We start from the raw sequence: 16,494 nt of genomic DNA, 5'->3' as shown, positions 1-16,494 counted from the left end.
CAGAAACAGTGGTGCCTGCTTCATCTTCTTTCCCAAGCCTTTTGGGACAAAGACCCATCTGAGGCTGTAAATAGCTGGCAGGAGCCTGACTTCGCAGGCCATTCGGCCCAGGCCCGACTGTGATGAATTGGTCTCTGGGAGACTCAGAATCGGCTTCAAATTAGATCCAGATGCAGTTATAGGAATGCCATGGCCTCAAGCAGAACTGCCAACTGCTCTCACTAGGTACCTTGGCCGACAGCAACTGCAATGAGGAGAGGAGGACCCAGTCATCAGGGCTCAGGCGGCTGCTCCATCTCCTGCTATCCTTCCACTTCTCCACTTGGCTAAAGATATAACACGTCCACTGTTAAGAATGTAATTGTATTCCTCCACTCCTTCCATTATTAATTTTAATACCGTCTTAGATGCTTACTCTGAAATAGGTGAGCAAAAGCATGGAGATCCTTCTAGTCTCTGTTATGAGTCACCAGCATGGGCAACCTCCATGACCACTTAGACTTAGGCTTCTCCTTGACCACCTCCTCCTCTCATTGCTAAGGAACCTAATGCCTGTCCAGCTCTCTTTAAGATGCTGTGGGCCCAGAAGGGCTCCCCACGGCCACCAGAGCAGCATTTCCACCCACTGTCTCTATTTACACCTTTCCTCCTGCAAAATCTGCACTCCTCATTTGAGCCACGTGCTGGTTGCTACAGAACACGGACCTACCAGGAAGTGTGGCTATGAACTATATAGTCCTTTGTGCCCCTCTATTCCCTGTCATTCCTGCTTGTACCCTGATGGCTTGTATGACAATCTGGATTCGGTCACTTATTAGTGGCCTCATCTTTTACCTTAGCCTTGGGAAGTACAATGTCTCCAACCCCTGCAGAGGCCGAAGGTTGGTTTTCAGTGGACTCCTTTGTCCAGGCTCCTGCCCCTCGTTGTGGTGGGACCAGCTCTTGGTGCATAGTTTTCCTGCTCAGCCTCTTACACTGCACTGTCCCTCAGCCCTGTGCAGCCCCAGCCTGGTCTGGGCTCTGTGATTGCAGTGCCGCTGTCCTCACTGTTCTACATGCTAGCACCATGCTCATTTTTCCAATTTTTAATAACAAAGCAACACTCAGTACTATTGTCTCTTTTCTCCACTCTTGGCTCCAGTGTTATCAGAGAAATGTCATATGACAAGGAGTGTTGGTGCTTCTAGGATTTAGCCTATCCAGCTTTCCAATGTTTGTTGAGACCTCACTAGTGCTCATAATTCCTTGTATTCTTTTGTGTTGTTTATTTGCTTTGTTTTGATATTCCATCTAGTTCCAAAATACTTGAGGCAGCCTATAAGGAACATAAGATTGCTTACAAGAGGTCTAGTAGAACAGGAGTCTAACATGGTGACCATAATTGAGCAACAGATTTATGTCTGGGCTTACTGGCAGCCAAGGCAAAAAGGGAAGCCAAATCAGACATACAATTCTAATAATCTGATGAAAGGATGCAAGCAATTTTGAGAAACATTTTCCTGGGGTTAAATTTTAAGTAGAACTTGTCACATAGATCTTTGGTAGGGAACACTGAAGAACAGGGGACAACATCTTTGTCATTTGCTGGTAAATGCTGAAACTGTCTTATAGCCATTTCATTTAAGCTGGTAGTTGAAAGTTTAATCTTAAGGCATAATCTGATGAAGAAAATTACTGGGGAATTAAGAAAGCAAATGAGATCTAGGTATATATTTTTTTCTGTCAATTTTACTTGAGCCTAGATATAAGCTCAAAATACCTAAAGAACGAATAAATAAAAAACCCCTCTCTCAAATAAAATGTCTTAGTTCCCCTTTTGTCAGCACCATTTCAAAGATCACATTAAATGCCCTCTCTTTTGCCCTGGCTGGTGTTGTTAAGTGGTTAGAGCATCGGCCCATGCACCGAAGGGCACATACCTGGGTTGCAGGTTCAGCCCCTGACCTGTTGGGGCAAATGCAGAAAGCAACCAATTGACGTGTCTCTCTCACATCCATGTTTCTCTCTCTCTCTACCCCCCCTCCCCTCCCTCCCTCTCTCTAAAAATCAATGGAAAAAATATACTCAGGTGAGGATTAACAACAACAACCAAAAGTACCACCTCTGTTACGGGTGCTCTGTCTTCCCAGAAGTCTCATGGTTTGTGCTGCTTGTGTAGTTTCTTCCTTGGTTCGCATTTACTTGAGTGCAAGTTTTGGCTGCACCACTTGATGGTCAAGTCCTCAAGACAGGACCATTGGTATTTGGTTTTCCCTCTCCCATGGTGCCTATCCAAGTGTTTTGCATGTAGTAGTAGCTCAATAGATATGTGTGGATTAATTGCCTGAATTAGTTACGATGTCAGAGGTATACAAGGTATGATTGCAAAGTTCTAGAGTTTAAAGATGTAAGCTTTGCATTTAAATAGGTCGGAACATTTCTAAGATGAGAAATGCCTCCAGAGAAAAATGCCCTGCTTAAGTTTCACCTATGCCTTCTCCTTATTGCAGGTGCACAGCTGTGGAGAAGCCTCAGTGAAAGGTAGGAGACTTCCTTTCAGTGTTGTGGCTAATGGGGGCCCTGAGGGGAGAGGTGACCAAGCCGCCAGGATAGAACTCTGAAATAATATTTTAGTGACAGGGACTTAAGTCCTATAGGAATTTGCAAGAATGGGAAAATTCACGCAAATCCAGTGGGGACTCATTTAAGAAATAGCTCACATCTTGCTATTATATTGGGCAACCTGAGTATGTGCCAGTGACGATGCCTGAGGACTGGAAGAGAAGAAAGAAGGGTGGACTGGGAGTGAAGGAGGGGCGTTTTCATTGAGGATTTCCTTTCAGACTTCGTTTTGGGGCATGAACGGCACTGCTGGGGAGAACAGGGCGACCCCAGGCCCCAAAACTGTGCCTGAACATTCCCGGAGGGTTAACCGCGCTGCCATTCCGAGGACTTTGGGGTGGGAGGAGCAGGTGCAGGGCTCCGACGGGTGATGGTGCAGCACACGTGGACTGACCTCTTGACTCCTTGCCCAGCTGGAGACAAGTCACCTCCCTTTTCATTGGGTGTCACCTCCCCGAAGTAGAAGCACATTTCCAAATGGCAGAGAAAAGAGCCGCGCAGTTGACGAGGGAGCATGATTCACTTCGCTAGCTGTGCATATGAGAAGTGGAAAAATGAGGAAAGTGGAAGGATTCATATTCCAGTAAAATGAATTTTTATGGGCACTTGTTTGTTTTTCTAAATCCTGCCTTAAAGAAACATTCTGGTATTACTTAGAGGGAGGGGTTTGGGGTGCTCGATATATGTAAAAGTGGACAGCATGAAATGAATGCACAAAAAGGACCAAACTGCTGTTCAAATTCTCTTAAAAAACACACAAAACTTGGTATTTTATGTGCCTTGAAAGCTGTGCTCTTGGAAACATTGAGTATTTCAGGTGTAAAGGGTAATTTTATGGCTAGTTGACTTCTGCCTGCTTATTCCTTCATTCCGGATCCCAAATTTCCATGGGCAGAATGTTTGTGAACTTGACAGGAGACTCCACAGAGGGAGACACTGGATATAAGAAGAAAACTAACCCCCGTGGTTCTCGGGGTGGAGGAAGGATGGGTGGGAGGGATGGCATGGCCCAGGGGGAACCAGCAAGGCTCTGACAGTCATTTGTCTTGAGATATTTCCCGGGGCCCAATGTTCCAGTCTGTGTGCACCTAAGGATGGGGGCTGGTTGTCAGGGGAGCCAACCATGGGATTAGAGTGTTGGCATTTTCAGTCCTAACCCTTGACCTCCGGAGAGGGGAGAGGGGCTGGAGGTTGAACCAGTCACCAATTGCCAGTGATTGAATCCATCATGCCTGTGTAATGCAGCCTCCGTAAAACCCCAAAAGGGCAGGGCAGGGAGAGCTTCGGGGTCGGTGGACATGTGGAGAGACTGTGGAAGCTCTGGGCCCTTTCCCCTACCTCGTGCTATGCATCTCTTCCATCTGGCTGTCCCTGAGTTAGATCCTTTGTGATAAATTGCTAATCTAGTAAGTAAAATGTTTCTCTGAGTTCTCGTAGCTGCTCTTGCAGACTAATCCAACTCAAGGAGGGGATCATTGGAGCCGCCGACCTATAGCTGATGGGTCAGAAGCACCTGACAGTGGGACTTGTGATTGGTGTCTGAAGTGGCGGGGGGGAGGCGATATTTTCCCATACTTTTTTTCACTGCAGTTCCATTGTATAATTTCACTCCGAATCTATTCATCTCATTGAAGATGTGAAATTAAAATATGTATTCCTCAAATTCTTTAAAAAATATATATTTTTATTTTTATTTATTTTAGAGAGGAAGGGAGAGGGACAGAGAAACACCAATGATGAGGGAGAATCATTGATTGGCTGCCTCCTGCATGCCCCCCACTGGGGATTGAGCCTGCAACCCAGGCATGTGCCCTGACCAGGAATCGAACCCTGACCTCCTGGTTCATAGGTTGACGCTCAACCACTGAGCCACACTGGTCGAGCCCTCGAATACTTTTGATGAAGATTTGTTATGTTGTTTACAGTGATTCTTGGCGTCTGCTACTGGGTAGTGCTTGTGGTTTTTAACATTGGAAAATGTAAAACCACTTTATTTTAAGGATAAAATACAGTGATGGGTAAGAGGATCCTTGGAAGCAGAGAGAGCTTCCATGTGGACCAGAGGCTTTCCACTGCCAAGGTCTCAGGTGCTGAGCTCAGCACCTCGCTCTCACTTGGCCGTAGGTAGAATCCACACGCACACCACGGCTGCACAGGGGATTCCCAGATTAACAACCTAGGGTGAGTTTTAACTCTCTCTAGCACTGGGCAAGTAGTTTGTGTTCAACCTCAGAATGAGCCAGACCTTCTCTTCATGGGGCTCTCGTTGGCTCATTAAGGACCATTAAATGCACTGTTAAAAGGTGAGCCAAGTAATGGAGCTCCTCTCCCTTCATAAAGCCATTGTCAAGTTTTTACATGAAAAAGGAGCTCCTCAAGAAGGGAACCCTGTGCACTGTTGGTAAGAATGCAAACTGGTGCCACCGCTATGGAAAACAGTATGAAGGTTCCTCAAAATATTCAAAACAGAGCTACTATATGATCTAGCCGTTCCATTTCTGGGTATAAAATCCAAAGGAAATGAAAACAGGTTGAAGAGATAGCTGCACCCTCATGTTCATTACAGCCTTATTCACAATAGCCAAGGTGTGGAAACGCCCTAAGAGTCGGCAGATAAGTGGATAAAGAAAATTGGTATATATACACAGTGCACTATCACTCAGCCATTTAAAAAGAAGGAAATACTAGAAAATGAATTTTTAAAAAAGAGGAAAATCTGCCATTGTTGAGTGCCTTACATTAAGTGAAATAAGTCAGACAAAGACAAAATACAGTATGATCTCACTTGTGGAATCTAAAAAAGCTGAACAGGGTAGATGGGTAATTGCCAGGGGCTGGGTGGGGGGTGGGGGATGTTGGTCAAAGGGCACAAACTTTTATTATAAGGGGATCTAATGTACAGCATGACTATAGTTAACAATACAGTATTGTATATACTTGAAACTTGTTGATAGAGTAGATTTTAAATGTTCTTACCGAAACAACAAAATGGTAACGATGTGAGGTGAAGGGTATGGTAAAAGGGTATGGTAAACATTTTGCAATATATAAGTGTACACATCATCATATTGTTCACCTTAAACTTATATGATGTTTTATGTAAATTACACCTCAATTAAGCTGTGGTGGGGGGAGGAGTGGGGAAGGAATGTCTCACTTGTTACATCTAGTGGCTTATTATTTCAAACTGTTGTTTACTCTTCGGGAACATTTGCTCTTGTCAGCTAAGCTCAGCTTAAAGAATTTCCTTCAAAATTGAGCAGGAAGATGGTAGTGTACATGCACACCTATGCATGTGTAGTTTTTCTGGACACTCTAAAGGTTTTTATAAAGTTTACTACATAACCGTAAAGCCAGCACCTAATTTCCAATATTGTCGTCAGCAATCAAATTTGAATAATTTTAATCACAGGCCATTCACATTTGGTTTTTGTGCCTGGAAAATTCATCTTGTACAGATGTGATTCTTGGTGGGTAAATTCCGGGAAGCGTTCAGGCTTGACCTATTTTTTTTTTTTTTTTAAATAACCAATAAGTACTAATTCTACAACCTGTGAACAGGATTTATGCGGAGCTGTCTGTCAGCCTAACCAAATTAACATCTTTTATGACTCATTCCTGGTATTGAAATGAAACCTGATCCATAGTGTAATAGCTTTTTATTTCTGCATGTGACTGTGGCCGCTGGCTGAACAAAACCCTCTGTTAACAAAGGAAAAATTGTGCACATCCCTTTTTAATAACAAAGTTGTTTCCAGTTAGGCCACGTGTTCCTAACCCTGGTTCTTTAATAGCGTTGTGCATTATAACCTAGGTGAAGGAGCTCTCCTCATCCTAAATCTTGTTTCATTGTTCAGTGCCAATTTACCGAAAATACAGGGGTTTTTCGTGGCAACTAACGATTTTGAAAATTGTGGCTGAGAGCTTTGGGATTTTTCTGACAGACTCCCCCAGAATCCCCGAGCTCCAGCCGGTCTCCTTCATAGGAAGTGGGAGTGTAATGTAAGCCATTAAGTAGTGCATTGGATCTACTCTGCCCAACCTTGAGCTGACTCTTTGTGGGCACAGAAGAGGGTTAACAGTCAGTCTTTCTAGACCAGTGGTTCTCAACCTTGGCTGCACATTAGAATCACCTGGGAATCTTTTAAAAATCCTGATTTCTGGGCCGCATCCTCCGGAAATTCTGTTTCTTTGTTACTAATATTGTGGCCCCACCCCATAACAAAGAAACAGAATTTCCGGAGGGTGAGGCCCAGAAATCAGGATTTTTAAAAGATTCCCAGGTGATTCTAATGTGCAGCCAAGGTTGAGAACCACTGTTCTAGAGCCAGCAGGGATTATAGCAGGTGTGAGCTTTTTGCCTCTAGCTGAGTCAGATTGCCAGGTGACACCTCTTAGCTTGACTCTCTCACCTGCTCTGAGGAGAAGTCGTTATGTGGCCCCACTTCATGGAATAAATGCCCTCTGTATTGTCAGGGTCCAGATAACTGCTAAAGTGTTGTAGCTGGATTCCCCCTCTCTCCTGCCCCAGGAAGAAGAGCCAAGAATCTTTGGTTGTAAAACCCAAGTCCTGAGCTTGCCCCAGCTCGCACGCCCAGAATGAACTGGAGCATTTAAGTAAGAAATGTCTGATTAAATCCTCGAGGCCAACATTATGTTAAAAGTGAAAAGTCATCCAGTGTTTGCTAAATTGTCTCCTCTGAGGAAGAGAATTTAATGTGAGAACTGCTTTTTATATTTATGAATCATTATTCCTCATCAAAATTGCATAGACGGTGAATTATCAAGTAAACAGCATCAAATAGTCACGTGTGTTAAATAACAAAAATGCAACCAAGTACATTTTAAAGATCTAACTGGCTTTGTTGAATAATTCATGAATCGGGCAGCATCCCATCTAGCAAATAGGAGTTCCAAGGAGCTGTACAAGATGGAAGGCTTGTATAGAGAGAAGGGAGAAGGGATTGGAAAGAACTGACAACCTCAGCATCCTTCCCGGGATAAAAAGGGCCTGTATGGAAGATGACCTCATAGGTGCTCATCAGACAATTCCAGACTGACTGGTTAAGATTATATTCCTGGGGAAAGTTGAAATTGCAGTTAGGTTAGGTAGGAAGCCTTGGTTTGGTGATGTGGGCATAGCCCAAGTGACTCCATATTAGGCTTTCTCCACCCCCCCCCCCCCCCCCAACACATGGTAACTTGAAAAGTTTACTCTCTTTCTTTTCTGTTAGGTATGGCAGTAATTCTGACTCATGCATTGAAACTACTAGATTTTACAGGTTTAGGATTTTTGAATGTGTCTGAAAAGTCACCTTGTAACTTGTATTTTGTAACCTTGTGCTTGTATCTTTCTAATAAGGCATAATATTTGGCAACCATTTTTAGTTTAATTGCAGCCAGAACGATAGACAGGGAGCCACATCTCCCTGAGCTTTCAAAGACAACCTTTCTATGAAGGATGCATTTGGTTGGATTAAATGAAAAGAAAATTTCCTCAAGAAAAGAAATTCACTTAAATTCAGAATATGCTGGATTTTAGCAGAAGCATAGCTGTGCTTGTGTAAGCTTTTGGCTGAAGATGTCTGGGCTAGGCTGGTAGCTAAGCAGCACTATTAAAGTCTCTACCCTGCCAAAATAAAAATCCGAATAGCCCTTTTATTCCTTTCTAAAAAAATAATAATTGAGCACAATTCTGTAGTCATGTATTGCACAATGGGGAGTCAAAGCCCCTTTCTTCCTCCTCAGGAAAGAACAGATCCAGTCATTGATGGAGAGAGAGCCAGCTCTTTTAGCCAGAGCTGCTGAGGTTGGGCCCGAAAGTTTCCCAAAGGTCTTCATCCGAATTCCAATCTGTTGTGTTCATTTTTTGAAGTTATACTTTGAAAATTACCCCACTTGAATACAAGTATGGGTCAAAGGACCAAAAGTAGTCTTTAAAGCTGTTTTGGAGGACAGTGATATGGAGAATTCTGCTTAATTTTTTACCATCAACAGTGAACCCATATAAAAAATTATTTTTGAGGTTGTTTTTTAAAAAATATTTTTATTGATTATAGAGAGAGAGGAAGGGACAGAAACATCAATCGGCTGCTTCCTGCATGCCCCCTCTTGGGGATTGAGCCTGCAACCCAGGCATGTGCCCTGGGAATCGGTGAACTCTTGGTGCATGAGGTGATGCTCAACCAACTGAGCCACACCAGCCAGGGCTATTCATGAGTTTTTAAAATGCCTCATGCTAGACATTTAAGGGCCATTCTTTTCTTTCAAGAGTCTGTCAAACTAAAATACATGCCTATAATGTGACTTTGGAGGAAAAGCTCTTCATGAAATTGACATGGATCTTCATAATAGCAGTTGATAAATTTCCCAAGGCATCTATATATATAAAAACCTAACCAACCATCTGAACAACTGGAACAATTGGAATGACTGCTCAAACATTCGCTATGACATGCACTGACCACCAGGGGGCAGATGCTCAATGCAGGAGCTGCCCCCCAGGTGGTCAGTGGGCTCCCACAGCCAACCTCCCGCGGTCCCTATCCCCAGCTGGCCACCCCTCCCCCGCATAGGCCTCTATCGCCCGCCAAGCCGAGGGACCCCGCCCATGCACGAATTCGTGCACCAGGCCTCTAGTTAAAAATAAAATGAAAGAGGAAGTGCAGTACATTTCAGAGCCCACTGTTTCAATTGATAAGGGCAGTAAATTGTCAGACCTGTTCCTCCGTGTACATTCCATTCATGAGTAACATATTCTCTTATGTTCAAGTAGGTATTTCGAGTCAAAACATGGACAGAAACCCAGAGGTCAGGCTCCCTGTGGGTCTCGGAGCAGCAGCCTTTACGTGAGCCTAAATACTTAATACTTAGGACTCCTTAAGTGAAATGCACTCAATATTATATTTTATCATACTTTTTGTTTTTTGATAGTTTTTAACATTTCTTTAAATTAATGTAATTTCACAATAATCTGATTTAACATTAGTTCTAGCACCATCCCCACCCCCCACCCCCATTATTTTAGATCTGCTACATTTTTGCCTAATTAAGTGTCATTCCCAGTGGCAGCCCTTGAATCTTTATAGCCACTTGATAACAAATGAAAGTTCCTACTCTGATCATTTTCATCCATCTTAACCCCATGCTTACTAGATTTGTTTAGGTAGTAGATCTTGAATTATTAAGGATTTGAAAATGTAGTTCATTTATAAATATATAAAATAATTAAACTAGACTAACTGCTACCTAGTAGCATTCTTTCTCTGCTTCAGTAAATTTAAATTATCAGAGAAGGAAGACTAGTAGCTGAAATTTCTCTTAACTTGCCCTAACCTATGCTACGATTATTTGAATATATAGACTTCACAGGTAGTTAAAAGTTCCTTCCTTCCCTCCCGCCCTTCCTACCTTCCTTCCTCCCACATCCAAACCTGTAGAGAATTTTTTATAAGAGTTTATTTGTGTCGAAACCGACAACAATGCTGGGAAACAAGATCTCAAATGCTTTGAGAATGAGTTTGCAGTCTCTTGTATGTATTTGAAATAAAGGAGGGAACATAAGAAAGATTACATGGAGGTGGGAGAAAAACCAGGCAGGGATTGAATTACAGGATAGTTATTAAGATAATGTGTTCTCCTGAGGGTGGTTACTCTTCCCACAGGTCTGGAAAAGGCATTTTACAGCTTAAGGCAAAGATAAAACTTTACTAGGGAAGTTACAAGCCTGGTATTGACTACTCACCATGACCTGCCCAGTTAGGAATTTATTTACTTTTGCTTAGATTTATTACAGTGCCTGCCTTTGGTCTGTACTTTCTCTCTCTCTCTCTCTCTCTCTCTCTCTCTCTCTCGCTATTTTTTTCTCTGCCTGTCTCTTTCTATTGTTCCCAAACATTTTCTTTGTAGTCACATTTGCCTACAAGCATTTAAAATATATTTTTTCTTATTTTAAAAATAATACATGCTAACTTAGAAAACTGAAAATATAGGAGGAAACAGTAAGATGAAAATCCAAATCCCTAATAACCCCATCACCTAGAAATTAAACTCACTTTCAGTTTTATTTCCTTCCAGTCTTTTTGTAAAATTATACACACACACACACACACACACACACACACACACTAGTGGCCCGTGCACGAATTCATGCACATTGAAAGGAAATTAATTAGAAGAAATATTTTAATATCACTATTTGCCCTTTCTCTATAATAGAAGTGTCAACCAAATTCATGATCGACAATGACAGATTGAAACACACACATGTGATTGGCACCAGCGAGAGCTTTATATGTATTGCACATGTGCGAGTCAACTTAGCCATATATATATATATATATATATATATATATATATACACATATATATATGTATATATAATAAACTTGCTTAGTTAGACCTGCTTTCTGATTTAGCTAAACATTTTCGAGCCCAGTGAAGCACCCCAACTTCTCTTTCAGGTAATTGTCAGCAACACAGCAGTAAATATCAACACAAAGCAGATTATTATTGTAGATCACCCGGTGAGAACAAAGGGTAAAATATTTAACTGTAGCAATGTTTGACTATATTCTGCAGTGAGAAAACCTGAAGTCATTTTCAAGGTCCACCATTTCTTACTTTTCAGTCGGGTCAAGTTTATAAGCTTTCTAAATATCCATTTTCTGACTAATGAAAATAAAATAGGTTTCTACTGAGTCTCCTATCTACCTACTCCAGGACATTTGTGAGGATCAAATGAGATGAGGCACGTGAAAACGCTTCACAGACATTTGGTTAAAATGTTTGCACGTGTTATAAAGCAAGTCATGTTTCTGGGCTGCAGAAGCTGCAAGGAGGCTAGTTGTCGCTAGGGAGAGGAAGACAGGCATTGCTACATGACATCATTACCTGGACTGACACTTAGCATATTAGCCTTTTATATGTATAGATGGCCTGTCGCTAGGGAGAGGAAGCTGGGCATTGCTATGTGATGTCATTACCTGGTGCCCACAGCAACCATTTCCAGGCTGGCCATGGAGGCTCAGCAGCATCGGCTGCGATTTGGTGGGCTGTCACTCCGGGGTGGTGGCGGGGCCTGTGTCCCACTTGGGGGAAGCCGAGTGTTGTTTTGTCAGCCAGGTCTGCGGTGCCTTTTCTCTGTGCATGTCACTGCAGCTCCTCCATTGAACATCTGCCCCCTGGTGGCCAATGCGCATCATAGCGAATGGTTGAAAGGTGGAAAGGACACTTAGCATATTAGCCTTTTATATAGATAGCTGTTCATTCAATTATCCTTTTAAGAAATGTTTATTGAATGCCTTATTGCCAGGCATTTGTGGAAGGAAAACAACAACAACAGACATACAACCAGGTCCTTGTGGAATTCACAGTAGAGTGAGTGAGCAGAAAATAAATGTTACTACAATAGATAATGTTATATGGCATTTAAGAGAAACTAAAGTAGTAGAGGGGATTAGGGAGTATAAGGGTGGGCAGGGAGGGTCAAGTTGTAATAAAATAAATGTAAAAATCTTCCTTAAAAAGAGTTTTGAGCACAGACTTGAAGGAGGTGAGGTTGGGAATCATGTCTGGAGGACATGCAAGTGCAGATGGACTAACAAGTGCAAAGGCCCTAAGGCAGAAGCTGTGTTTGAGGGTGGTTTTTCTTTTATACCAGTAAGTTTTTTTTGTGTTTTTTTAATGCAGTGATAGTAACTGGAATAAATGGAATATTGTGTAGCTAATTCAGATCATGTTGTACAAGAATATTTCAGGCTGTGAAATCTACCCCTTATTGTTCATTGTAGACTTAAAGCAAGTACAGAGAGAGATACAATGCATCATCCAATATAATTATACGTTGGGACATAAATGTGGTATCTCTGTGTGAAGGGAATATAGGTAGTTTTAATTTTCTTGATTTTGTTTACCCAGTTTATTACTTTTATTCTATAATGAACATACATAGCCTTTATCATGAGGGGGAGACAAGATATTCAATGAAGGGGGGTGACTCGTTGGGCAGGGTGGGGCCTATGACAGCAGATGTGGGAAGTAGAATGGACCTCCACAGGCAGCACCACTTTGGGTATTCACCTCACTTAAGTGCCAAAGAGCTGCGGTCCAGAGACGGGGCTCTGGTTATGAGGAGAGAGCCTGGCTGGGCTCCGTCATTGGAAACAAGGTCAGGGCCCAGGTCCAGAGAAACCACTGGGCCCAAAGGAGGGGATGGAGCCTCAGAAATCAGTCTGAGGACACTAAGCCTCATATGATAGGGTTATAGAAAAATTATTAATGTATTATTAAGTAAGATGTTGGAATCATTAATTTCCAAGGTCAAGTGGTATCTGAAGGATGGGATAACATTTCTGAAATTCTCCTTTTCTATGGCTTAGTGACAAGCCCCAGACTGAGCCTCTGGGTACATGTGAAGGGGCTGAAGTGCGTATTCTCATGATTTAGGTGTCTGTCTTACAAGAAAGTTTTACTTACGTAAAATGTGGAACTTCTTGTGTCATCCAGAGTAATATAGATATAGTCTTGTGCTCAAACTATAGTCTTTGGGCAACTTAAACAAGAATGAATCTGAGAAGGCATGTGTTCTCTTCAGAACAACTCATCCCTGGGTTCTGTTGGCCCGTCCACCTGTCTGTCCATCTATCAGATATCAGCTGTCAATCTATCAGTCTACGAATCTACCTACCTGTACTTATTTCTTAATTATATTTTAATGATCACATTTGATATATTGAAGAACACGTGGGATATATACATAGGTTATCAGACATTATAATGAAATGAATACACACGAGGCTTTCCCCCAACCAGGACTGGCGCTGTTGTGTCTCCCTACCCCCTTCTGCTGCCTCCCCACACCAAAGGCAAGCATGGTCCTGAATTTTGTGCTCTCTGTTTCTTTGCTTTTAAAATTATATACATATTTGTGTATGTATACATATAAATACCTATAAACATGCACATATTTAAATTACATTGTATGTATTTCTAAATCACCTTTTGGTTTTGAAGTCTGTGAAAATGCGACCATATTTATGTTTTCTAGAACTAGTGTCTTAGCGTTAACTGTTTTTCAAGAAGATGACTCCCACATTGCTGTGTATAGCTTTAGTTCATTCCTTTTTGTTGCTGTATCATATTCCATCACGTGACTATACCACAGTTTATTTAGACCTCTATTTTCACTGGACTTTGGATTTTTTTTTAAACCAGGCTGTCCATTGCTTCTGTGAGTTTGAGTATACTATATGGCCTTACCAAAGATCACAAAAAGAAAATGCCCAACACGTAAGTGAATGGTTTCCTGAGCCAGAATGCTGTTGTCAGCATAAGAAACGTCCAAACCTATAGGAATGTTTATGAGTTTATTTGAGCAAGCTGATGACAATTGCCAGGAAGCAAAATCTCAAAGGATTGAGAAAATGCTCTAGAAAATGGCAGTTATACCACTTATTTTATATATCAGAAACAAGGGAAGATTTAAGGGGGTTGCATGAAATTCATTGGTGATAGATTAGGGAGAAAGGAGAAAGCAACGTGAGAAAGTCTTTGGGATTAAATAAAGAGTAAAACAAATAGACACGTACTTCTTGTACATAGGCGGGTGCAGGATTGTTAACAGTTAGCAGTTAACACAACAGCAATAACAATGAGGGACACGGTGGTCTCCTCCTCTGGTAGGAGTCTGGAGAAAGGAAATTACCTTGACATTCCAAAGGTATGTTATCATAGATGCAAAAAGATAGTAGACAGGCTCAGTGAAAATGAAGATTGACGTTTGTCAAGGAAGATACTGGCCTAGGACATGACTACCCACTACGACTCACTTTTAGTTGAATGTTTTCATGTCAGACCATCCTGTGTGGTTACTTTAGGTCTCTGAGTTTATAAGGCCCACCATGCAGGCCTCCCCTGAGCTTGCCAGGTTAGTATGTGGCCCCTTTTCGCCTACACTGTACATTTGAAAGCTTGTGCAAAATCTGCACCAATTCTTGGGCTCTGACACCTATTTTACAAATATTTCCTTGCAAGACTGCTCTAGTGTTGGCTGCCACTAGAGGGTGCATAAGAGAAGCTAAGAATAACTTGGCTATGTTGAAACCTAGCAGCTGGCTCCAAAGTGTTATTAGTGTTGCATATTTCAACAGGGCAAAAATAGTATTGCTCCTAAAGTTACAAGAAGAGAATACAATTAAAGGTTATGTCAATATCCATAGACATATGCACGTGGGTACACACATATTTTAATGTAGTAGCGGAGTGAAGAAAAGAACAGGGAGTAAGATGAGTGATGGAAGGGTGCATCAGTGGAGACTAAGACCGACTAAGTGGGGAGGAAACCCACAAATAAGTGACAGATGACTGTGCTTCTTAGTGTAGGAACAAGCTGATGGCTTGGGAGGCCTCCAGGAACCCAGTGGTACGTTGAGTGCACCCCCATGTCTTTCCACTGTCTTATGAAGTCTTTTGGAGGTTGTTTATTATGTTCTCCAAAGTCTGTCCTTCCCTAACTGGGCCCTGACTTAGTACTTCTTCCTCTCTTGGAAACGAATGGAAACATGGGTTTTTCAGAGCTCTAAATATTCTTGAATCGTGAATCCCAGAAAATGGCTTAATTTGCAGTTGTGTGGAGAAAGGACCTCTGCATGAATTGACCCATGAAATGCTGAAGGCAAAGGTCTGCTTGTTGAAAAGTGAACAAAAGAAAAAAGGCTGCAGGATTGTGTGGTGTCCGTGGTAGACTGAACACCCCTCCCACCCCCACGAAAGGTGTCTACCTCCTAATGCACAGGCCGTCTTCTGTGTTCCTCCCATGATACAGGGACTTCGCAGATGTGATTAAGTTAAGGATCTTAAGGTGGGGGATGATCCTGGATTATCCTGATGGCCCCATGTCATCATGAGAGGGAGGCATGCAGGCAAAGAGAGAAGATGCTAAGCTGCCGGCTTTGATGATGGACCATGTGCCCTTCGCTGGTTATTTTAGTCATGTCTCCCTTCTAATTGTTTTTTGAAAGAGGAAGGAATATGTAGGAAGGGGGGGACATTGAGGGGGAAAGCATTATTGAGAGGTATTTGGTCAAAGGAGGAAAAGAGGCATGTGATGTTGTAGCCTTATTGAGTAGATTATATTACTACTCGTGCTGTTCGTTAGGTTTTTTTTTTTTTTTTGAAGGCTATTCTTACTTGTGCTTGTTTTTAATACCTGAACAACTGGGAGAGAGAACTTATAATCCTGCAGTCATTTGGCTTGTCTTCTTGGAGAGTATTTTTAAACTATAATTTCAGAGCCATCTAATGCCGTTACAGCATCAACAGTGCTTTCGGCATTCAGTCCTGCTTTAGACTTAGAGGCGTTTCATTGCTTCCTCTGACACCACTTTTTAAAAAGATCTTTTCCTTGATGTTTGCCTTGATTAGGGATGGGAGGGGGTCAGTTGTTTATTAAAATGAGTGATGATATTTTCAGTCATGACTCAGGAGTCGTCTGCCTGGGAAAGAAAACTGTCTCAATTCCAACACTTATCAAGCTAAATATCCTCAAGTCAGAAATGGATATTTATTTTGAATACATTGCACATTTAAATACTTCTTTTCCCCCTGTGACTAAGTTGGAATGAAATCATCTGGCTTTAAAGGGCTTTTGATGGATGCACCAGGCTTGGAATAGAACATGAAGACTCAGTAATCAAGAGAAGTGGGAAAAGAAACTTGTAATTTTAAGTTGAGCAACAAATCTGAAACTGATTTAAGGTCCAAACAGGACTGTCCCAATCTGGGGCCTCATTAAGTTGGAATGGAAAAGGCCGCCCTCCTTCACAGTCTGGTTCATATGCGAGATGTTCAGTAAATGCCTGGTGACTGAATCCGGCCACTTCTACTTCCTCATGG

General features: G+C 42.1%; 1 protein-coding gene across 1 annotated transcript in view; it reads left to right on the top strand.

Moving 5' to 3' along the window:
• The window catches only part of RETREG1 (reticulophagy regulator 1), a 105,907-nt gene that overhangs the window by 22,068 nt on the left and 67,345 nt on the right, over positions 1–16,494 (top strand). The window contains exon 3 of the mRNA XM_070411922.1: positions 2,490–2,520. Within this exon, the coding sequence (XP_070268023.1) occupies positions 2,490–2,520 (31 nt within the window). The remainder of the gene's footprint in view (positions 1–2,489; positions 2,521–16,494) is intronic.

This window comes from Myotis yumanensis, unplaced genomic scaffold (genome assembly GCF_028538775.1).
Source record: "Myotis yumanensis isolate MYYU_CA2020_CCGP unplaced genomic scaffold, mMyoYum1.0.hap1 SCAF_4, whole genome shotgun sequence".
Taxonomy (NCBI): Eukaryota; Metazoa; Chordata; class Mammalia; order Chiroptera; family Vespertilionidae; genus Myotis; species Myotis yumanensis.
This window is presented reverse-complemented; position numbering and strand designations above follow the sequence as displayed.